The sequence below is a fragment of the Diachasma alloeum genome, unplaced genomic scaffold (assembly GCF_001412515.2).
Source record: "Diachasma alloeum isolate Michigan unplaced genomic scaffold, Dall2.0 Dall_scaffold_00211, whole genome shotgun sequence".
Lineage (NCBI taxonomy): Eukaryota > Metazoa > Arthropoda > Insecta > Hymenoptera > Braconidae > Diachasma > Diachasma alloeum.
The window spans coordinates 366,196-389,998 of record NW_021680376.1 but is presented as its reverse complement, the minus strand read 5'-3'; the positions used below and the strand labels follow the sequence as shown (position 1 = coordinate 389,998).

The following is a 23,803-nucleotide window of genomic DNA, read 5'->3' as shown; positions in this document are numbered from 1 at the left end:
ACGGCGTTATCAGAAGCTGCCGCTGTGCGGAGCTCCGCGCGTCGAACATGGCCGATATGCCGTGATACCGTGCGTATGTGTTGAAGCGTCGAAATTTGAAGTGCTGAATCGCGGAGTTTTACTGGGGAAAGAATTTTTGGACTGCGGTAAGTACAGCTACTTCGCTTTTTCGGTGTCGGTGGGGACCAGGGGAATCGTTGCTAGATCACTCGGTTCTGCGATTCGCGGGAATCTCTGGTGAGCGGGGAAGTCTCAATAAGCGAAGTTTATCGCGGTCGATCAATAACGCGATAGGGGCGGTATGTTTTGACGGGATTGTCGGGAATTGGGTGAGGGAAAACAAATGCGAAGAGAGTGCGGATGAATGAAAGCTCTATCAAAAGTTTGAGCGTTAACAGACCTCTTCAAAATCAGCGATAATGCACTCCCATTTAATAAAAAAAAAAAAAAAAAAATGCACTCCCATTCGTAATTTTGTTAAAACTTTTATGAACACTACAGGTTCAATTTTGGTTAATCACTTTGTTACTGCCAAAAATTTAATTGCGTCGCTCGTCAGCGGGATTTGTTGGCAATTATTAATTCGGGTTGATAACTTTGAGATTACGCCCGGGAAAAATTATTATTTTGAGACTTCAAAGGTCTTGAGGATATCCAAGAATAATTTACAGTTTTAAATTGCGTGAGGAAGATTTAGAAACATCGAATATGAATATGCGTCGTTCAAATTACATTTTGCACAGAATTATTATTTTTTTGGACATTCGTTGTTTATAAAAAAATAATTGCAATTGTTCAAACTTTCGGAAATTTCAGTTTATAATAAAATTTATAATTAATTTATTTATTTCCCGGACTCAGTTGAAGATTTTCGAAAAGAGAAAAAATGGCTCTGTCGAAAAACTATCTGTTCCAAGCGTGAATATTTGAGGGAGTGAAACAGATTTACTTGAGGGAAATTAACCAACTTGACAGAAGGAAATTGAATATCTTTCACAAAAATTAAATTATTATTTTAAATTTTCATCAATAAATTCTCGTTTTTCCCCAGATCATGGCGCCTTTCAAGTTTCACTTTTCAAAAATGTCAAAATCACGGAGTAAGGACAGTAGAAATAGCACCGAGAGTGAGGAGCCCACATGCCTGAGCCAAACTACTTCACGAAGCACGCCCGAAACTCCGGCGATTGAAAATATCGGGGGTATTCCTGAGAATTCATCGGATGTCAGTCGAAGCTCACCTCCTCCTTCGTACGAATACGTTCTTGAGGAGGTGAGAGGCCCTTCAACTCGGACAATAACCTTACCCTACCGTTTTCTGTATTAAAATCAGTAGCGAAGTGGAAAAACGGTTTAAGTCAACTTTTGAGTTTTTGAGGAATATTTCCGAATCTAAGGGAGATAGCGAAATTTTCGTAATGACATTTGTTGTAGCTCTCAATCGGCTCTATAAAAAAGGTTATGACAAAAAGTTTGCTATCCCCCTCAGATTCCGAGATATTCATTGAAAACTGGTCACTAGTCACAATTGACTTGTACCGTTTTACCACTTCGCTACTGAAATAATTTTTGTTATTCATTCCCTCATTTTTCGCCCTCTAGACGCGAATGGGTCAGACCGCGAATGTGGTTGAGGAGCAGACGGAGAGCGCAAGTGACACAGAAACGCATCAGGGAGACGAGGTGGGAGGCACGAGTATTCAGAATATCATCGAAACCCCTCGCCCGGAAATGCACAAGTCGAGTAAGGAATTGTACAGAGCTGTTGCTAAACAGTGGGGAATAACTTGCAAAATGAGCGATCATTGCCGATGCTTCGACTGCCAGGTGAGCAATTATCAGCTTTCCATTATTTACGTAGCAATCGATACAACATCGTTCCATATAATTTCCTATTTTCGCTGGATGTGGAGAGCTTTTATTCGGGAAGCGAATGATAATGAATGAGCACGGGGGAGTGTGAAATAATAAATCTGGGGAGGATTTCCAAGGGTTTTGAATTTTTTCTGTAGTGAAAGGCTTTTCTACTTTTGTAGTCGAACATCAGAGCGTTCATTTGAGCCTCGTTTGACCCTAAATTACCGGATATTGATAATGACTTTGTTAATTAAATTTTGCAGGTCTGAATTTGAAGCTCAATAATTTTCGAAGAACTCAATTTGAGACTTAAAGTCTCAAGTTGAGACTTTTGAATGCGTTAAATTAAGACGATCAGAACTCACCTTAAAATTTTTCTTCGAGTTTCGATATTCTTAATTTGAGTCTTTAAAAAGCCTAAAATTAATACGTCTTAAAACGAAGCCTTTTTTCGGCTAAAAAAATTCTCCTGAATTAAAAAAATTTCAATTTGTGATCATAAGTCTTAAAATAAAGCTTGTTTTTTTATCTACAACTCATATTGCCCTTAATCTTCATCCCCTCTCATTTTATTCAAACTCCTCAACTCAACATTAAAAAAATTAATCAAACCATACAGAAATATGTAAAATGCTCCAGTTCCCTCAATGCAAATACAGCAGTTCCGTTATTATTCATCATGCTTTGCCTTGAATTCCCGACTAACTTAAATTTGAATTTTCCTCCGTCTAGAGCCATTACTTTGACTGTGAATACGAGAAAGATGAACAAGCAAAGACTGATGGTGGTTTGAGTGCTGGCACCCCGATGTTCCTCGCTGAAGTGATGCACGGAACCGCATGTGTACTACTGTAAATACGAAACACTCGGCTTTAAAAGATTCTGCGGGGAGGTATTGAAAAAAAGCTGAATACTTTTCCACAATTACTCAATATATGGAGTAAGTACATGGGGCTGTTGAAATTCACAGAGAACCCTTTTACATCCTTGTAACTACTCGAATATACACCGTAGGTGGTACTATTTTTTCACCTTGACACAATAATAATTGTCGATAAATTTACACTATTTTTTCCTTTGCTGAACTGAATAATTCGATGCTGGAGATGCATAATGTCCCAATATCCCAATTTTTGAATATTTTCGAGTGCCTCTTGATGAACGAGCAGGAAAGAGGGACGAATACTCAATTCAAATTTTGAAAATCAAAATTTACGGAGGAATTTTTATACCTAATACTCGTATAGACTTCAATGTTGCCTCTGTCCACAAATACGTCACAGCACAAAATACTGTAGTAGCGAGGCGGATTATTCAATTGATTGTATCAGCCGGAGACTAGAGTTTTGAATTTGTACCGACTGAATCAATTATCTTCACAGCCGATTTTTTTACATGAAACTTTATACTAAATGAATGAAAGTATTATTCAACGTTACATTTGTGGTGATAATTTATTATTGGACAGGATAATTATTATATTATTTGCAGATTTTCCCCCCTTTGATCTTTGAATTCCGATTGATAAATGTCTATAATAAAGTTGAATGTATTACTTATCGCAAGAGTATGTAAACCCCCACAATAGGTGTATTTACGTTATGCAAATAGCTTATTATATATTTAGATCAAGAGATATTGACTTAATTTTCCACCCTAATTGTCAATAGATTTCTCAATAGTTTGAAGAGATGAGCGCGAAGTAAAAATGTGATAATTCATAAATAGTGATACCAAGATGACGAAAGTTGCCATTGATTTGTTTTACTGGTGTTGATACCACTATTGATGATAGTTGCAACGAGGATGTCAGAGACGCGAGGAATTGCTAGACTGATTTAGATAGGGATATCGTAATTTTTCCATGCAGACGAGAGCTCCTATATTTGGAAGTGGTCAGGTCCCATTTGTGATTATGTTATTGTAAAAATATTGTGTATTATAATGTTTAATAATGAAAATTGTCGATGGAGTGTGAACATGTGGGCTATTCCATCGAGTCCAGTTAGGAATGGCCTGACAATATGTACCGGCCTCACCAGGAAAGTTCCAACAAGTAAATGTCTGTATTTTATGTCAATAAAAATAAATCCTGTTTTTGCTGGAAATTTAATCAGTGTGAAGATTATTGAGAATAAACTCGGTGAATGTGAGAAATCATCGATCACTAATCGTAGGAAATACACAAAAATATTTAGTGAAACTACATTGTTGAATTTGTGACGAATTAATGAATGTTGTTATAGTATTTCTTCAATTTTTTCCTTGATCACAATTGACTTTTGAAAGTCTCAATTTGAGATTTTCAAATGTCTTAAATTGAGACTCAAAAGTTAAATTGAAACGTCTCACAAAAGACTTTTGAAAGCGCTAATTTTTGGGAGACTATTGCATTCTGGTTTAATTATTCCAATTGCCAAATGCATTAAATACCCAGAGCACACGAGTTTTATTTGAGATTTTTAAATCTCAAATTGAGACTTCAAAAAATCTTAAATTGAGACCTTCAGAACTGAAATTAAAGAATAAATATAAACGCAGCGGAGTGTTTGGGACTCGGTTTATGGTGACGATGAGCTGTTTATGATAGGAAAGTTTCGAGGATTAGCTTTTAATTTTCTGTGTGAGAGACGGAGTGATTTAGAAATTTGGATAAATTGTGGGAATTCCTCCTTGGGAATTTTTCGTGTCTAGACAGAGGCATAGTGAAGCCACAGTCATCACATCCCTAAAAAAGAAGTTTCCGAAAGTTTAAACAATTTCAATATTTATTTGTACAACAAATGTTTAAAAAACTAATAATTCTGTGCAAAATGTCATTTGAATGACGCTGAATATTCACGATTGTTTTCAAATTTTCCTCACGCAATTTAATTGACAAATTTAATGATTGAAAATAGCGACTGACTAAATTCCTGGTAATCGCCGATTGTGATGACGCGTGGATATAAAGCTGAGTGATTGAATCCAGCGATGCTGGTTCCAATGACATCATCCGCTGCACACCAGGCGAATGTGTGCGCACGAGAATTAAGTATTCTCCTCTACATACTACTTAACTCAAAACTTTTTCCTCTTTTTATCCGGCTATTCCGTCTCTCCCTCCCATGACTTATCGCCGCAGTTTCTCGGGTCTGCCTCTCACTCAGCAGTCACACCGATCTCTCGCTTTGACTTGCACATTCCAAATGGTCCGTTTAGCTGAGGCCTCGCGACTACTTGTTTTCAGTTAGCGCGGCATTGCTATTATGTTACAATCGGTGTGCTGCTCTGTGGAATTGTGCAACGTACGCGGAAAGATCGGAAAATCATGACAATTGTTAATAAGTGTGAGCCGGTTTTTTTCTACTGGTGATGTGATACTAGAATGGGAAGGATAGCGAGTAAATTTCGGAGGGCCTTCAAAGCAAAGTTAGTGAGTTGCGAATTTTTAGAGAAATATTTTCGTGTTCTTCTGCATAAAATTGTGCCATTTATCATGATTTAAGGACATCCAAGTATCTTACAGCTTGACAGATCACACTGTAGATTCTGGCAATTTAATCATCAAATTCGTCATCCAAATTACATTTTGCACAGAATTATTATTTTTTTAAACATTCGTTGTTCATTAAAAAATAATTGAAATTATTTAAACTTTCGGAAACCTCATTTTTTTGGGCATGAAATCGATTTCTGGTAAAATTTTGAATAAACTTGTTACGATTTTGAACAAATGATTTTTATGGAAAATCGATTGTTTGTAAATTATCTATAAAAAATGCTCGTAATTTTCAGAAAATGCAATTTTCAAATTATTTTATCAATCTTTCTCCAAAAGTAAACTTTCCATTTTTTTCCGATTTTTTAAATGTTAACGGTTTGTTATCGAAATGACGAAATTGAAATCCAGTCCTGCAAAATTTAAAGAATCTAATCATTGTAAAATGAAAGCTCTTGTGTGCGACTACAAAAGTAGAAAAGCATTTTTTTCACTGAAGAAAAAATAGTCAAATTAGTTGGATATCCTTGAATCTCGTGGCTTGTGCATTTATTCGAGACCTTAAAAATCGACAAAATAGAATCTCTTCCATTCCGTGATGGTCGAGGCCACCATCATGTGCAATTCATCCGTTGAAACAACACGTGACGCGCTATTTAAAATGCGAGAATGCCGCAGCAGCCGTCTGAACGTCAACCGCTGAAGTGAATGGAATTTTTATCTCGGACGAAATGCCCAAGAATTTGAAGATACCACGTGGAGGGCACCGAAGAGGATATCGTGTGCTCTCTTATCTTGTGTAAACGACGATTTTATCTGTATTGGGGCAGGGATTTCCTCAACATGGCTACAACTGCATTTTCAATACCAACGACTGTTTGAATTTCGTCAGGCGTGAAAATAATCAGCAAGTGCTTAAATTACACATTGTTAACGAGTTGTGGGCTGTGTTATGCAATACCTATCGGTATCCGCGGCAGTATTTTGCTTAGCCAACGTGCGGTATGAAGGCGACCTGTTGTTGAATGTCACTGCATCATTTCAAAGTATTGAATACATTTTTTTAATGAAATTTGACATTAATTGACTGATGCAATACATTTCGAATTGAATACATTTTTTAAAATTAAATTTGATGTTGATTGACTGATGCAATCAGAACACTGTTGGAAAAAAAATTGTAATTTTATGGGAAGTTGAGTAGGATTTTTCAGGAGTGGCATTGATTTCGATTTAGAAGAAGAATGTTATATAATATTCCACTGGAGGCTCAGTGAAATTCTAAATTTTTAAGAAATAGGAAGTTGAGTTTCTCAACTTCCTTGAATTTATTACGCAAATTTTTAATTCATTAAAAATTTGAGAATACGTAGAATACAAAGGCCCCAGAAATGCAGAAATAAATTTTTTTTTTCACCCGGAGCCAACGTGTCAGATCTTAGATTTTTCCAGGGGGAAAGTCGACTTTCGCCAAAATCGAATTTTTTCGCCGAGTGAAAGTTGATTCCGACTATTTAAGCGACGAGCTATCCAGAACTCTCAAAAGTTTTTGGGAAAAGTGAAAAATGAAAAAGTTTTTTTTTTCAGATTTTCAAAGGGTCAGATTTTCCGTTTTTCCAGGGGGAAAGTCGACTTTCGCCAAAATGGAATTTTTTAGCCGGGTGAACGTTGATTCCAACTATTTAAGCGACGGGCTATTCAGAACTTTCAAAAGTATGTGGAAAAAGTGAAAACTGAAAAAGTTTTTTTTTCTCCCCGAGCCAAAGGGTCAGATTTTCGGTTTTTCCAGGGGGAAAGTCGACTTTCGCCAAAATCGAATTTTTTCGCCGAGTGAAAGTTGATTCCGACTATTTAAGCGACGGGCTATCCAGAACTCTCAAAAGTTTTTGGAAAAAGTAAAAAATGAAAAAAAATTTTTTCACCCGGGGCCAAAGTGTCAGATCCCGGATTTTTCCAGGGGGAAAGTCGACTTTCGCCAAAATCGATTTTTTTAGCCGGGTGAACGTTGATTCCAACTATTTAAGCGACGGGATATTCAGAACTCTCAAAAGTATGTGGAAAAAGTGAAAAATGAAAAAGTTTTTTTTTTCAGATTTTCAAAGGGTCAGATTTTCCGTTTTTCCCGGGGAAGTCGACTTCCGGCAAAATCGAATTTTTTCGCCGAGCCGAACGTTGATTCTGTATCTACTCTCAATTCTGATGCCAATGAAACACTCGGAGGCCCCCGAAATGCAGAAACAAAAATTTTTTTTTCACCCTGAGCCAAACTGTCAGATCCTGAATTTTGCCAGGAGGAAAGTCGACTTTAGGCAAAATCGAATTTCTTCACCGAGTGAACGTTGATCATATATTCCCAATATACTCATCTACTCCGCATATATTTCACATATAAATACCCTTTATGATTTTCCGTGGGGGCCAAATCCCCGAAAAATCACAAGTCATAGAAGAACTTCCACCATCGAAACCAGCAGTAAACGCGTGTAGTTTTCCCATCAGGGTTAAATTAATGACCCCCTGAGCAATTTTCTTCCTGCCAGAACATGATAAATGATTCATCATTTCTGCCAGCCCCAATTAATTACGCGGCAGGATAACCGGTCATCACCACGAAAACCCATGAATGAAAATTCGAGGGCCTCTCACCCGCCAGCCCGAGGCCCCCGTATCCGCGTTTCTACCCCTCGAGCTACCCCAGTATCCCGCATTCATCGAACGATACATTGTACGCAAGCGCCTCCACTCGTCCCTCTCCCCGCCGACTCTGCTGGAACGGCCGCGTTTCATGATCAATAATTCTCATTCGAGGGCTCCCCGACGGTGTATTGTTACTATGTGCTCTTTATCGTTCAAACTGCGATATGAAAATCGGAGGAAATAGTACGGAAAATAAACCTCCATGGATATTTCTAGTTCACTATCGACGTAAGTTCCGCTGACTGGAAATTTCGATTAGATTTATGAAAATGCGCTAGATAGTGGCGTCGTTGTCAATAGATACGAGGGGATTGGGTAGGGGTGGGGGTGGGGGTACAGCATTTACTCTAACTACATCGCATACCAATTGACACGAATTGACGCAATTGAAAAAAGATTGAACTCATAAAAAATTCCAAATGAGTGATTCCTGCGCTCTGCAACAGCAATCGTCACTATTTTTAGGCCTCACTGGGGGAAATAAAAATCTCGGGGTTCCCCTTCTCTCGGCTACGGCAATGTGCCGATAGGGCCGAGTCATAGGTTCAGTATAGGGTCTGCGCGCTCGCCGAATGCCGCCACCGCGGCCTATATTTACGCGTGGCTTTCCCGATGATGTCATGACGTTTGGCAGTAGCTAGTGATTGTGACTGGTTTTAGAGACATGTAATGCGGATTGAATATTGAATATGGATTTGTGATTAGGCACTGAATGTGATTGTTTGGAATTCCCAGAAGTATCAGCCCGGTAGAATGGAGGGACGAGGACACTGGAGATAAGGGCGATGCCGATTATGCTGAATGCACGCCTCGACGAATGGAGTTGCAGACTGTGAATCAAGACGAGAATAGCAGGGTCAATGCATCAATGGTGAGTACAACGAGCGCGTATCGTTATTTTGCAGATATCTGGGCCTGAGGTTTCGTGGGTCGGGCGAGGGGGTGGACTGCGATTCGCCGGCAACACCCTCTTCTCAAGTGCCGTTTGTCACTCGAGTCCTCAAATCTCGTATTTTGTGGTTTTTTAGGTGATATCCGAGTTTTCGGGGAATTCTTTGAGAAGACTTTCGTCATGTGTTGATTCTGTTTTTTATTTTATTTTTTATTATTTTTATTGCTTCCGAATAAAATCGCTGAAAGTTAAATTTTCAATTTTTTGTGTTAGGGTTGCTAAATATGATGTAAAAAATCCGAATATGCAATTTTTGGAAATTTTCTTATCATCTGACAGAACCTGGATTAAACTCTGGCTAAATTCTGAATAAATCCTGATTAAATGTCGGGTATACACTGATTAAACCTTGATTAACCCCGGACTGACCGTGAATTCAAGTCTTGAGAGGGTCTGAATGGAGAATTATTTGACAGAACGAAATAATACGCAAAATTTCGATTATTTGAAAAATTAATGCATCTCGCATACTCCAATGCTTCGTAAGTATTGAGAGATAAAATTGCGTGCGAACAATTCATCAACGGGTTGAGTAATACCCATTTTGAAAGCCTCCATTTAGCTCTTCAACATGCATTAGAAATGCACGCTGACCACAACATCATTAGTAATGAAAAACAAAACCAAAATCCCACTTCTGACACCAACGCAAAGTATGGATCCACTCCACGATACTTTACAATATTATCCTGTTATAGGTGTGAAATATTCTTCAATCATGAATAAATGCCTTATCATAAATAATTCCTTGCGTTGCAGGAACCATCCGAAGAAGCAACTCGTAAACTCCTTGAGCGTGAACTCCGATTGTTGGATCCGCGGGACCTGCGATCGCATGCATGGTATCACGGGAGTACATTGAGACACGGGAGAAAGGGAGCAGAAGCTGAGGTACCAAACGATGGTGACTTTTTGGTGCGAGACTGCGCCTCGCAACCGGGGAATTACGTTCTGACGGTGCGATGGAAGGGCCAACCTCTGCACTTTGTCATCAATAAGGTGCGGTAAATTATTATTTGAATCTCAATTGAGATCACAGGTTTCAGAATAAAGCTTGTTATTGTTTTATATAAATTTCTGAAAATCGGCGACATAAGCAATACAATTCCACATTGACTTTGTTCCCCCGTAACAATAGGTCGTACTCCAACCAGAGACAGTCTACGAGAGGGCTCAATACCAATTCGAGGACGAGGCATTCGACACAGTCGCCGACCTCATAACGTTCTACGTCGGCAGTGGCCGGCCAATCAGCCAAGCGAGCGGGGCTCGTATAATCAGTCCCAAGCCCAGATCAATCCCGATTACCTGCCTAGCATCCACCACCAACCTAAGTTGCTCAAGTCCCTCGGCAACCTGCTCGCCGCCCCGTCTCCCGCGGAAACAACAGCGGAGTCAGTCCCTAATACCTCAACAGCAGTTCAACCCGGAGAATGATCAACATCAATTCCGATCGCCACCGAATCATCTGGTGCAATCAAGCACCCTCCCCCGAGCTCCGCCAGTGCAGAATCAGCTGTCGTCCGGGTCCTTCTCCCTGGGACGCCAAAAGATCACTCGGGTAATATCAGATCCAGCGCTTCAGCACCAAATGCAGAATAGCCTTAATCACCAGTCATCGCCGGCACCACCGAAACCCCCCCGCGTACCGTACATAGCTAATCAACAAGCGCACTCTCATCTGCATCATCACCCGCATCATCATCATCCTCATTACCATCATCATCATCATCAGGTGAGACCACGTTTTCCCATCTCAAATGAAGTAAAATAACAATTTCTGGAATAATTGAGACGATAATTGGCTTTGCGGTTCAGGGTAAATAAAGTTAATGAAATTCAAGTATAAACTTGGAAAGTTTCGACCCATATGCAGGTCCTCAGGGCATACTTATCAACTGCAACGACCCAACAAAAGTTTCCTCATTATGACCGACCCCGCCGATCTTTGGAATAACTTTGACTGCGATGCTTGGAAGACTCGATCGACGGAAATTTTCGATAGATGTAGCAATATCCTCATCTCCAGAAATGTATTACGTTCAATAGAATTATCCCCATGTCAGTTTCAAATCCCTTTCTCATCTGGAACCAGCAAAACCACAAAGGACTATTTGCTCAAGTCAAACTTGCGAACAGCTTCTCCTGTACCTTTTGCTTTCAAAGGAAAAAAGTTAAACTAGATCCGCGAAAGTGTAGTGATTGCTGTGATATGAAGGACAGACTGTTTTTTGCACCTCGTTCTTAGATGCCCTATTTATAACGATCTTAGATCCGATTTCCTCCCGAAATTTTCAACTTCACCACAGGATCTTTCGCGTTTTGAGGAATTTAGCAATATCCTCATCTCCAGAGATGTATTACGTTCAATAGAATCATTCTCATGTCAGTTTCAAATCCCTTTCTCATCTGGAACCAGCAAAACCACAAAGGACTATTTGCTCAAGTCAAACTTGCGAACAGCTTCTCCTGTACCTTTTGCTTTCAAAGGAAAAAAGTTAAACTAGATCCGCGAAAGTGTAGTGATTGCTGTGATATGAAGGACAGACTGTTTTTTGCACCTCGTTCTTAGATGCCCTATTTATAACGATCTTAGATCCGATTTCCTCCCGAAATTTTCAAGTTCACCACAGGATCTTTCGCGTTTTGAGGACTTTAATTCGCGATGATTTCCAAGACCCAAACTCTTTTGTAATTTCTTCGTCAAATAACACCAATCAATTCCTGAAACATTCCCAGGCATATCCAGCATCTGGCAGTGACAGCGGCAACGGCTCCGGCGACAGCGAATTCGAGGGAAACAATTCCGGCGGAACAAATCCCCCGATTCCAATAAAAGGTGTCATAATCCGAAGTCACTACGGCTTATCGAACGACGGACACAATGGCAACAGCAGCGACTACGAGTTATCGGCAGAAGAGCAGCTGGTGGTAGCAGCACCGTCTTTCGAAATACTGAGCCTGCTAGATATGGAAGGTTTCTCCACTCTACTACTACCCGCGAACGATCATCGACCGCTGGACCCGACAGCTCTGAGAGGTGTCTCTGGGATGCTGCACGACTCAGCCCCGCGAATTTTAGCTTCCCACCTGACGCGTCTCGATCTGGAGCTGATCCTTCAGCCAGGAATGGGAAACAGATTCGGCCTGAGTGGACTGGAGTTGGCAACGCTGCCACATGGTCGGCAAGCTCGACTGGACCTCATCGAGAGGTCAGAGTGCATCAAGCTGCTGGTGGCTGTGACCATCCTCGCTGGGACGACGGCCCTTGAGCGAGCATCCACGATAAGCAAATGGATAAAAGTCGCTATCGACACTAAGACAGCTCTCGGAAATCTTTACGGCTTCTGCGGGGTCATGCTGGGCCTCTGTCTACCTCAAATTCAGAGGCTGGCTAATACCTGGCATCTTCTGAGGCAGAAGCACACGGACGAGGCGTTCAATTTCGAGGCTAAACTCAGACCCACTCTCAGAGCTATGAATGAATGCACTAATCCACAGGCGCCTAATACAACTCTACCACATCTACTTCCTATTGCATTGCTTGGCGAACGTGGTCTTGATGACGTCTTAGGTAAGTCATTGCTATTCATGCTGCGATGTGTTGCTCTATGAACCAGGACAAACGACGGGATTAATGTCATTGTTTTCCAGGCACTGTGGCAACATCAGGCCTCGTCGCTGCCATTCTCTCGTCGTGGGAGAATTCAGCCCCCGATTGCGGCCTATCAATAGTCTGGGCGCATCTCGAAGCTGCCCGAAAGTTGACTGAAAGTTTACCCCTCTTTCGCAGAAATGCGGAAATTGCGCTCGAGGGGTCGAGAAGTGATGAGCTTTTACTAGACGCATTTCGTACGGAATTTCATATTAAGTTTTTGTGGGGCAGCCGCGGCGCTGCGGTCGCACCGGAAGAGAGACACCTCAAGTTCACTCAAGTTCTTGACGCCATGTTCGAGAAGTGCACGACCAGTGAGGCTGCTGCGTAAGAGGTATTGACAGGTTTTATGAGGCAGGAGTATATACGATTGTACGAGGGTAATCATTGAAATCAAACTATACGCGTAATAGGGAATTCCAGTCATTTACATTATGGATGATATCACTAGTGTAGGGGAAGTAACGACGTATCGAGAGAGACAATATGATGAGCGGATCCAAAGAATCCCAGTGATCGTGGGGGTGAAATTTCGGCTGTACTAATTATTATGTACTTAAATCATTGTATATTCTATTAATCACATGTATACACGTTGTTCATATTTGTTTAACGTAAGTAGGGAATATTATAATGAAGTGGAGAGATAATATACACATGTGAAAGCAAACGTTTTGGTGATTTATTTCAATAACGACTCGTTTTTTTGTTTTCAACTATTTTTTATGTGGATACGTTCATGGTTTGAACATGGGGAGTCATTTTGGGAAACGGTCCTTATGTGCAGCGCCATCTACCGGAGTTCTAGAAAATTCTAGACATTTTGAGGTAATTCGAGAAGTTTCTTGAAATTTCGCAAAAATTCAAGGAGTTTCTGGAAAATTTGAGAACGAAGGAAAGAACACTGACGGATCTACTTACAATTACAACTGTATCGAAGATACAGCCGCCTGCCATTTCTTTAAATTTTTGCTTCCGAATGGCTCAAGCTTTGTCATCGCTTCAATTTAAGTTTCCAATTTTTTGTGTTGGGGTAACTAAATATCGCCGGAAAAGTCCGAATATGCGATTTTTGGATGGTGTATCTATATTTCGTTCAGAAATTTTCTTACAATTGAATTTCGTGAATTTTTTCATGAATATAGACTTTAATAAGCTGACATTTCAATTGATGATGGTACTATGACATAAAAAAATAGAAGAGAATAGTGATTTAAAAAAGAGAATTCATTAATAAAAAATGCAATTATCCACTTGTTTTTCGGAAATTTTAGGAATTTTTCTGTTATTTAAACACTCCGTCTCACCTCTATATTGAGTCATCCACCCACATTTTATCATTGGTCGAAACAATTCATAAATTTATTTGATTGACAATGAGTATGATATTCACGCCCCACAATCGTAGAGCACGCCTGGAGGGACAAGAATAACCGTTTAGTGTGAGCACTGGGGTGGGAAAACACATCACGATGGCATAACTAATATGATTTTCCTATCAAATTATTCACCAGAATGTACATTGAGCTCATCTACTCCAGATTTCCCCTTCCTGAGCCGCTATTCGGAAGAATAATAGGCAGCTCCAGGGGGGAGTTGTCTTATAATTCCCCAATTTAGTTTCTTATTCTTCTATTACAAATAATAAATACTTGTACTAAAGTTGAATGAATTCGCTGCGGAGAAGAAACAGCTAAAGTATTGGGATCTCCTTAATGCAACATTTCCAGAAATTCCTGTGAAAATTTAATTTCAAAATTCATGTACTCAATAAAATTTCTAGCGCCGGCACTGGCATTTTTCCCTGGCCGTCACTTTGCGTTCTTTTTCCAGTGCTATCACTAGAATTTTTCTACAAAATTTCTCTCCGTGTACTTGCTTCTAGACACTACCGCATGACTTGATTACTGATACATCTCTCCAACAAGCACAAATCCGATGTACGTTGAATATTAATATGACCTAGATGGGAAGTGAATTAATCTATTTGAATAACTAAACGATGAAACACGGACTTTCCATAAAATCGATGGCTGAAGTGAATATTCCCTCGTCTAGAGCCGGCGCCCTCCCCCGGTGATCGCTCCATCATCTGCGCCTAAACTTGGTGTTTTTCTCGAAAATTCTGAGACTTTACTTCAAGCATATTTCCCCTGAAGGACATGAGTCAGAGGCGGAGGTATGTGACAAGTTTGAATGAGCAAGCCTCGTCAAGTCTGCACTCCATGAATCCCATTCATGAGCATGTTAACAGCCTATCGGACTCAACGGCCGTGTGTTAACAGACATTTGGGCAATAACGAGCTATTTTGATGTGGTTTGAAGCACAGCTTTACTGGTTTCCATCTAACAGCACGATGTATCATGATGTATTGATTGGAAGCTAGGCTACAGGTGGCTTTCTTGAGCATGCGCTCAAGCTCACACCACAGATATGAATAATCTCTCGGTCTCTTGTTACAATCACCATCACATCGAAAGCTATCTGGATCCCTGAAAGAGTATTAATAGCCAATAGAACTTGAATTCGCGTGGGAGCACAATGAAACGAAAAATAAAACAAGTATTTCCATTCGCCTCTGCACAGTGATAAATATGAGGCTATTAATCTGTGACACAATGAGCTTTCCTGTTTCCGTGCTTTTTATTCCTTTACGATGCGATGATAATATTCCAGGGTGAGGTATACCCGATTCTTTTGTTGAACCTTCATCTCTTTTCTATTTATACTTTATATTCCGCTTATAACTGATACAAGGACTGAGCATGAATGGCTAGAAAGGGAGTCGGGAGTTTTCAAAAGAACCAAACGCAATATTGGAATTCATCGTCAATGAAAAAAATTTACTCTCACCGGATTTGGCGGTTGTGATATTGCTGGTGGGAGGCGTTTTTGGATGGGAAAATGGGGCTGATGTAGCGGGTAAACCCAAGACAACATGACAATTGAGTGCGTCAACGCAAGGCTGGACCATCGAGCGTGTGATAATCCAATGAAGCATTGTTACAATGTGCTGTCATATTATGGAAGTCCATCGATTTTATGGTCTCAACAATGTTATATTGTTTCTGCGGAGATTTCTACATAATATTGTGGGCTGTCGTGCGGGTGAGTCTAGTCGCAATGCTCGCGGTGAATACCTGCGGAATGTGAAATGCATCTTTCGAGGATTTAAAAGCTTTCGGAAGGCGGATGTTGAGGTTTTCATTCGATGAATTTTTACACCGGAATGAGTGGGTGATGACTGAAGAATCAGGTTTATGAGAGGAGGAATGTTTCAGTTTTCTGGGATGAAAGTAGGTCATATATAGGGATGCCGCGGCGCAAGACAAGATAAGAAATACGTAATTCTTTTTTTGTAAAGAAAAATCAATTCAATTTTTATTTCTTGTAATAAAAAATTGAATAGAAAATTTCAGCGAATTCGCTAGAAAATGGTATTGAATTTCTCTAGAAATTCTATGGAGAAAATTCTAGGGAATTCTTGTTAAAATTTCATTTCTTCTTTGCGCAAATTCTATTAAATATTTGTTAGCGAAAAATCAATAAATTTCGATTTTTCTGTTAAATTTTTCTTGTGAAATTTTTCTATTAAAATTATTGGGCATAGATTTTCTGTTTTTCCCGCTATATTTTGTTTTTTTTGGCATTACAGGATCCGACAGAATAGAACTTGGAAAATTCATGTCCAAGTAGTCTCATAAAAAAATTCCAAGAGAATAATCATATAGGAAAATCTAAATCTATTGAATTTTTCCTATCAAATATCTCACAGAATCAACGCAAAAAACAAATAGCATTTCAACGAGAATTCCCCAAGTTTTTCTATTGAATTTCGTCATACGTGCAGCAGAAAGAAAAATTCTTCTCTCATCTCGCGTTCTTTTGTGCACCTCGAAAATATTATTTTTTAATTCCGCGAAATTAATAAATTGAGTTTCCCTTCTTTGGAACAAAAGTAAAATAAAAAAATAAAATAAATAATTATTTAACAAAATGGCTTTACATTATTATAAACATAAAAATAACCAACAGATGTCGGAAATACCCGAGTAACGTCTCCAATCCCGGATAAACGATTGGGATTCGTCGGAACAAAATGCGATCAATCTCCTAATGTTCTCCGATGCCCACGAATAATACAACCCATTACGATCCAACAATAGTAACCAATTGCCGAATGCCTTTAACTATACAATATTTAATTGCAAATTGATTAATTGTCCTCGCGTAATTATTGCCCCGTGAATCAACGTTTCCCAACGATTACCATTATTTTTCCCGCAAGTTGGTGAAAAAAAGGAGAAAAAATTTCACCACTCCACCTATACCTATATACTTTATTTTTAGCTGGGGCAAACGCGCACTGGCTGTTGAGCTCCTTTTTTCGTTTAGCTTCCATTTCATCCCCCTAGCTCACAGAGGGATAGTTGAGCGCTTGCGTATTTCAACTCATTTCCCCCTTTCTACCTTGCCGCTGTTGTCCTGTACCTCCACATACAGCGGTATCTCTGCATTCACGAGGCTACAACATTGGCCCGCGATACGCCAGTTCCGCCGCACCAGCACAACGCGCCGCACAATCGTGAGTAGTTGAAACAGTATGAAAAAAAAAATCCATACACATGAAAGATCGATTGATAAATAATTTTTGAATATCTATATAAATTGTAGTTGCTTGCTCCCTATTAATGTCATAAGTATCTACTCCCATACACATTTAGGTTTACAAAATCCCCTCATTCATAGACTGATACCCGATCGCTGTCGCTTCTTCGTCTACCCCCTTTTATTTAGCCCCAGGTACATATGTGTTTGTGACTGCAACTTACGTGTCAATTTTTTCCAAACTCAATGGATTAACATTTGTCATAGATCAGTGTTCACCCGTGCTTATTTATCGTTATGTCCCTCTGTCACGATATTATCGGCGAGAATTTCCGGTATCATGCGTATATCACAAATGATATCATGTAACACTGACCATGCTAAACCCCATCCCCATGGCTCCTTAGTTACTGAGATGACAAGTTATTGTGCTAGGGTACATGATATTCGTGTCATACTGTGTGGCAAATTGAAGGCTTCATTGAAATTGACAACTGATATATGTGGTAGAAATAATAAGTACGGCTTTGGAATTTGATGCCATATGGCAATAGCTGTAATTCAATTCTCAGAGATGCATTCAGATCAATGGGACTTGTGCGACTGTTTGTGAATGCACGAGAGGCGAAATGTTGTGCATTTGTCGGGGGGAAATGCAAATGAGGGAGAGGTGCAATAATTCAGTTCAAAGTGGAGATAATTTTTCACTCAAACATTATGAGGAGAGATTCTTCATCGTCAATCTAACGACCCCAGCGAAGCCCTTTTATGTAGACTCATTCGTAGACGTAGAGAGCCCTGGAGACTCGGCGTACCACCGCAAGTACATTGTTTTCAGAGATATTAATCATTATATTTTACAACCGGCACTCTGTCACCGTCCGCCAGCATTTCCCAGTTACGATCGTCATTCCGCTTTACTGAGGGCTAGCGCAAAAATTAATGGACGAGTTGAAAGCACTTTATTGTTCGCGCATCATTTAATCAATGAGTCTTTCCCCAATGCGCTGACTTTGATCGCTCAATGGAAATGAGTTTCCCTGCACCTTTTAAGCACACACAGCTATCTAAATGAACTGAATTCACTTTTGTTTGCCAGTTTTCCTAACACCCCCGTGGAATTAAATTTTAATGAAACAAACTCGTTGCTGCACAGAAGTTTACAGAGTCTGCCGTGACACTCCTCCACCCAACTCAAACTCAATTTGGCGTATTTGTGTATGTAATACAGCACATTTACCTCGATCCTAACTTTCCTGGTGAAAGGTCAAAATAGACGGGGGGAAATTGAATTTAGGCTGTTAAGTATATCTCCAGTTATTCAGATTTATCAGGGAATCAGGGAATTCGGGGTATTTCCGTGGGAGTTGGGGATGAAATTTTTAGAACTGAAGAAGTGGATGGAAATTATAAGGATTGGTAAATTCAGTAGCGAAGCGGCAAAACGGTTTTTTGGGGAATATCTCGGAATTTAAGGGAGATGGCGAAGTTTTCGTAATGACCTTTTTTGTAGAGCGAATTGAGGGTTACACAAAAGGTTATGACAAAAATTTAGCTACCTCCCTTAGTTTTCGAGATATTCATCAATCAAGATGAGACTTTCGAAAATTTGGTACTCGACATTGAGACTCCAAAAATTAAGGGTCAGGAGGATTATAATACGGGTCAGATTAAGGGTTACAAGGTTCAAAATAAGGGTCATGGAGGTCATATGGAATTATATGGGGGTCACATATGCGTAACCCCCTAATCTTAAAATAAGGTACTATTTTTTGTTGCAATTCAGTGACTCATTTAGTGATAATTCTCTAATAACTCACATTTCTGTCTATTTCTTCATTCGCATTTCCAATCTCTTCCTCCCCAAACATAATAATCCAAATTTCTAATCGCTATACATTATTAAACAGAGTGGTCAGTCCGATAAATAGGTATCACCCAGGGATGGCTCCTTAGCCGAGCCATTTCGGCGATAAATGCTGAGAGGTATAAAATAATGCCACCTGTTGCGATAAAACTCTTTTGCTGTACATACCACATACTCCGATAGTGGAATTCTACACCAGAAAACGTGCCTCATCGCCAAATTTTCCTCTGCGGGGAAAAACTACTCGAGTCTTTATTGCTTTATCCATAAATAAAGCTATCAGTGCGATGGAAAATGAAATGGTAACTATTCCCCCGCGGATTTCACATTTTTTCAAACACACGCTGACCCCGCTACACAGTTCAATCGACTTTGTCCATTAGTGACTCAGCATTACAATTTAACTTGTTGACCATTCAACAATTCAATTCAGTCTGTCAATAGTTCGACTGCGTTATCGAGTGGTTTGGTTAATGTTTTTGTGTCAACTGCCAGTGCAACAACAAACTGCATGGAATAACTCTCAGGAGACAACAAACTTGTTGCACTTGTTGCGGTTGATGGGGGTCAACGGGGCTGTTGATCCGCCGCCGGATAATTGACGGATTATTTGAATGGCGTAATGAGGAATGAAACCGGTGATGATGAATCGATAAATAAGAGTTGGGGATGGATGACGGGGCGTTAACGTCGGAGACAACTTGGCCGATCCATCATGCTCCTTTCGCTATGGTATTAACCTATATTTGGCCCACCTTTTGGGTCCATTGATTGGTTCACACTTACGCCTGGAGGAGACATCTATTGAATCGCTGAAAGCAAGGATAGAAGAATGTACTTACGTGTGGAAGACATTCTCTTGAGATGAGAGACTTTTCTTTTTCAAAAGCTCGGATCTCGGGGGGATCTCATTTCACAGGGCTCGCGAGAGCTCTTAAGTTTAGGATATTCTTGCGCTGGGGGGTGATTATATTGTATGTCAATTCACTTAGCTCGGGTTGAAATAGTATTTCTTGTGGTTTTATGCACTCGGGAGAAAATTTTTTAGAGCTTTTTTTGAGACTTGTGATCTCAAATGGAGACTTGGAATCCCGAAGCTTTTGAATTCAGGAGAAAAATTAGATTTTTTTACACACAAAAAACAATATATATTTTGAGACTTATCAAATTAAGACTTTCCAAAGTCTCATATTAAGACCTTCCAAGTCTCAACTTGAGACTTTCAAAACTCTCAATTCAACAATTTCCGGTTTCAAATTAATTCCTTTAAAAATCTCAAATCTTAAATCTTCAATCTTTAATTTTACTTTAAGACCTATGAAATCTTAAAATAAAGTATGATTTCAACTCGAACCTATTATCGATCAATTAATTATCGGAGCTCGAGCTCGATTAAAGATTCGGCAAACGCGCGAGCTTGCAGTCAGTTTGGGCTTCCTCAACTACAGCCAAAACTGAAGCCTTTGATCCGACAATCACGATAACGCGCTCCGCATCATGAGTAGATAATGCTTGACAAAAGATCGCTTCACACGAAGTTTCAAAACCAAGTTTATAATTTAATTGAATCTATCAATTTACAAATACACTCTTGCAGGGATAAAAAAGAAGGAGTCAACGAATTTAATCGCAGTTGAAGTGCTCTTTAAATAATGATAAGTTCTACCTGTCATCACTCCAATAATTTTCTCATTCCCAAGTCAGTAATGACGATGACAGGATACATTTAGGAACCCTCGAACATTATCATAAACACTGAGTAGACCGGGAGTTTGATTTTGACCGAGAGCCTACACTGACCCACTTTCAGTTGACCCAATTCTAATAGCTCGCTCGGTTGTTCAACGTCGGTAGAGAGACTCGGTTGTTTCACCCTACTCCATATACTCGTGTACAGTATACCGGTGCACAACAGGTAGCTATTACCGGGAAAAATAAACAGTATAGCCGCTAGAATCATCCCCGGACGTTGTGTACCAAAATGTGTTATTAAATTCCGTTTTACGTCACACGTGTTGACAATTTCTGTTAAACAAAAAAAATGGATTGGTGGAATTAAGCTCGAGGGTTTATGTTTTTCACACATGGTTACAGGGCTGTGGTCACCACTATCTCGTGTCATATCTTGTTAGAGTAAGGGGAGCTCACGGAGAAATCGAGGCGATTTATGGGATACAAAGAGTCGGTTACAGTGTTCGCACTGGATACACAGGGCGTTTAATGACCGTGTAGGGATTATCGCGCGTCAACGACTACTGATGCCGCGAGAGACGAGACGAGAGGCTTTACGAGACGAGACGAGACACTGCGAGACAATTTTTCGACTCGCGACGAGACAACATCAGCATGTAAACAAGAGCGTTAACAGCGAAGACGAAATGTCAAGTAAAATATTTTTTAAGGTATCACGAGACGAGACATGTGAGACATGTGACACGAGACGAGACAAGACACAATATTTCGACTCTCGATGAGACAACATCAGCATATAAACACGAGCGTTAACAACGAAGACGCAACGTCAAGTGAAATATTTTTTAAGGTATTACGAGACGAGACGAGACATGTGAGACATGTGAGACGAGACGAGACATGAGACAAGACACAATATTTCGACTCTCGATGAGACAACATCAGCATATAAACACGAGCTTTAACAGCGAAGACGAAACGTCAAGTGAAATATTTTTTAAGGTATTACGAGACGAGACGAGACAAGGGACAAGAGACAATCTTTCGACTGTCGATGAGACAACATCAGCATGTAAACAAGAGTGTTAATAGTGAAGACAAAATGTCAAATGAAATATTTTTCAAGACATTATGAGACGAGACGAGAGACTACGAGACAATTCTTCGACTCTCTACGAGACAACATCAGCATGTAAACAAGAGTGTTAATAATGAAGACAAAATGTCAAATTAAATATTTTTTAAGGCATTACGAGACGAGACGAGACAAAACGAGAGACTACGAGACAATCATTCGACTCTCAACGAGACATTGCATGTAAACAATAGCGTCAACACTAAAGACAAAATGTCTACCAAAATATTTTTTCGTCCAAGGCCATTGGCCAGTTGAATCCACCACTCGGTACGACGTATTTCGATCGACAGACATCAATTCAATTATCTAAAAAAATGTCCGAAGGGCATTTCAACAGCTCACTGCAGGCTTCTCCATTCATAAACCATTGTCTCCTCCTGTGTCGATCCCTTTGTCAATGGCAAATGTAATGAACGTTTCTGGATGTTGTTGTTTAATACTCTTCTTCTTTTTTTGTCATCTGTCAGCCTTGAGAGAATGGAAATGGCGCTCAGCCCTATATTCGCCGGCAGCGGCATATGGGCAACACCGCCAATCGATAGAGCAAACTGTTGATTCCGGCCAGGACGTCGGCTGTCGACTCCTGACTGTCTAGTCGGAGAGCCGTACAGTACAATTGCCTAAACGGTTTATCTCCTCGTGGCCCTTTTTCTTCTCTCATGTCATTCGGCAGTTTATTAACTGGATTTTTTGGCGCTGAATGTCGTTATCATTATTCCTGCAACACTAGCGGTTGAGGAACAGATAATTATTTCTGTGTAGACTAATCGGATCATTACGAACGCACTTTGATGACGACACACAACTGCAAAGTAACCGTGAATCCCTTGATTCGTGTCGGTAGCAGCCAGATTATCACTAACCTAGTTGCAACTCCCTCGCATTTCCAATGCATATTGCCATCCACAGTGATCTGAACTTTTTTTGTCCTGTGGAAATCAACCTTTTGACGGTAGGTGGAAATTTAAACGCCACTTTTCCATGTTCCTCACACGGTGGAAACTCATATTGGCTGTAACGTCAAACACTCCATCCGAAATCGATGGAGCTTAAATCCCTGGACAACGGGCAAGCCCTTTCTAGCCCCTTTGCCATATTCGGCCTTCCAGCCGGTGCTTACAGTGTCATCCTATTGTCCCAGTTCTCGCGCAATTATTTTTTCATTTTTTGAGCCGATCCGGGAGTGCCCGCCGGAATGGGAAATTTATTTGGCGAGGGGGATTTGGAAAATCGACTTTCAAGCCAGGATTATACGCTGTTGAATATTTTTGACGGAATTTTAGGGGTCCTGGAAATTTTTATCCTGTTTAATTTACAGTGCAATTTCAGGTAATGGGAATTGGAGAGTCAAATATTCGGTTGATTTTCTGCTCGAATGTTTTACTTGATTTGGCTGTTTCATTGGTTTGTGAACATTCGGAAAAATCAGGGAAAAATCGGAAATTTATGTCATTTTGGGTCTGAATATTCATGTTCCATTGAAAATTTAATCAAGTTTTGAAATTTCTATTTCAAAAATTAAAGTTTCATAACCATTTCCCCCTAAATCGGATTTAATGTCATAAAATTGTCATATACTGGTGAAAACTTTCGTCTAAATTTTCCGTATCAAATCCTGGAAATTATTATCGTGTTTAATTTCCACTGAAATTTCAGAAAATCGCAATTGAAAAATCAAATATTCCACTGATTTTCTGTTCGAATATTCTGAAAATTGATAAATTATTCAATTTTTTAAACTCAATTATTCCGCAAAAATTAGAAAATATCAGGAAAATTAAAAAAAAATAGGAGTTTCATGTCCTCTTGTTTTTAAATATTCATGTTGCATTGAAAATTTAATCAAGTTGTGAAA

The 23,803-nt window shown here is 39.8% G+C and overlaps 3 protein-coding genes across 7 annotated transcripts in view; all 3 read left to right on the top strand.

The window, feature by feature from the left end:
* The first annotated feature begins 33 nt into the window (after positions 1 to 33).
* LOC107036748 lies at positions 34 to 3,970 on the top strand. The gene is made up of 4 exons (XM_015254892.2): positions 34 to 146; positions 1,052 to 1,273; positions 1,603 to 1,827; positions 2,590 to 3,970. The coding sequence occupies exons 2-4, from the start codon at positions 1,055 to 1,057 to the stop codon at positions 2,710 to 2,712; spliced, it is 567 nt and encodes a 188-aa protein (XP_015110378.1). The 5' UTR covers positions 34 to 146; positions 1,052 to 1,054; the 3' UTR covers positions 2,713 to 3,970.
* Positions 3,971 to 5,021: 1,051 nt separating this feature from the next.
* Positions 5,022 to 13,312, top strand: LOC107036730 (breast cancer anti-estrogen resistance protein 3). Of its 5 annotated transcripts, none has more exons than XM_015254869.1 (6): positions 5,022 to 5,268; positions 8,771 to 8,906; positions 9,747 to 9,986; positions 10,126 to 10,548; positions 11,727 to 12,561; positions 12,642 to 13,312. In XM_015254869.1, exons 1-6 carry the CDS (start codon positions 5,225 to 5,227, stop codon positions 12,971 to 12,973), a joined length of 2,010 nt encoding a protein of 669 aa, XP_015110355.1. In that variant the 5' UTR covers positions 5,022 to 5,224; the 3' UTR covers positions 12,974 to 13,312. The 5 variants fall into 5 exon arrangements, with proteins under 5 accessions (XP_015110355.1, XP_015110351.1, XP_015110353.1 ...); XM_015254865.1 differs by having other exon boundaries at positions 10,126 to 10,722; XM_015254867.1 differs by having other exon boundaries at positions 5,022 to 5,272; positions 10,126 to 10,722.
* Positions 13,313 to 17,197: 3,885 nt separating this feature from the next.
* Positions 17,198 to 23,803, top strand: part of LOC107036846 — a 33,159-nt gene continuing 26,553 nt past the window's right edge. Inside the window, exon 1 of the mRNA XM_029126010.1 lies at positions 17,198 to 17,228. The gene's annotated coding sequence lies outside the window, so the exon portion shown is untranslated. The remainder of the gene's footprint in view (positions 17,229 to 23,803) is intronic.

Coding starts and splice junctions, on each gene's coding strand:
- LOC107036748 (XM_015254892.2), top strand. CDS start 1,055: ATGGCGCCTTTCAAGTTTCACTTTTCAAAAATGTCAAAATCACGGAGT. Junction 1,274..1,602: donor ACGAATACGTTCTTGAGGAG/GTGAGAGGCCCT, acceptor TTCGCCCTCTAG/ACGCGAATGGGTCAGACCGC. Junction 1,828..2,589: donor GCCGATGCTTCGACTGCCAG/GTGAGCAATTAT, acceptor TCCTCCGTCTAG/AGCCATTACTTTGACTGTGA.
- LOC107036730 (XM_015254865.1), top strand. CDS start 5,225: ATGGGAAGGATAGCGAGTAAATTTCGGAGGGCCTTCAAAGCAAA. Junction 8,907..9,746: donor GCAGGGTCAATGCATCAATG/GTGAGTACAACG, acceptor CTTGCGTTGCAG/GAACCATCCGAAGAAGCAAC. Junction 12,562..12,641: donor TGGTCTTGATGACGTCTTAG/GTAAGTCATTGC, acceptor ATTGTTTTCCAG/GCACTGTGGCAACATCAGGC.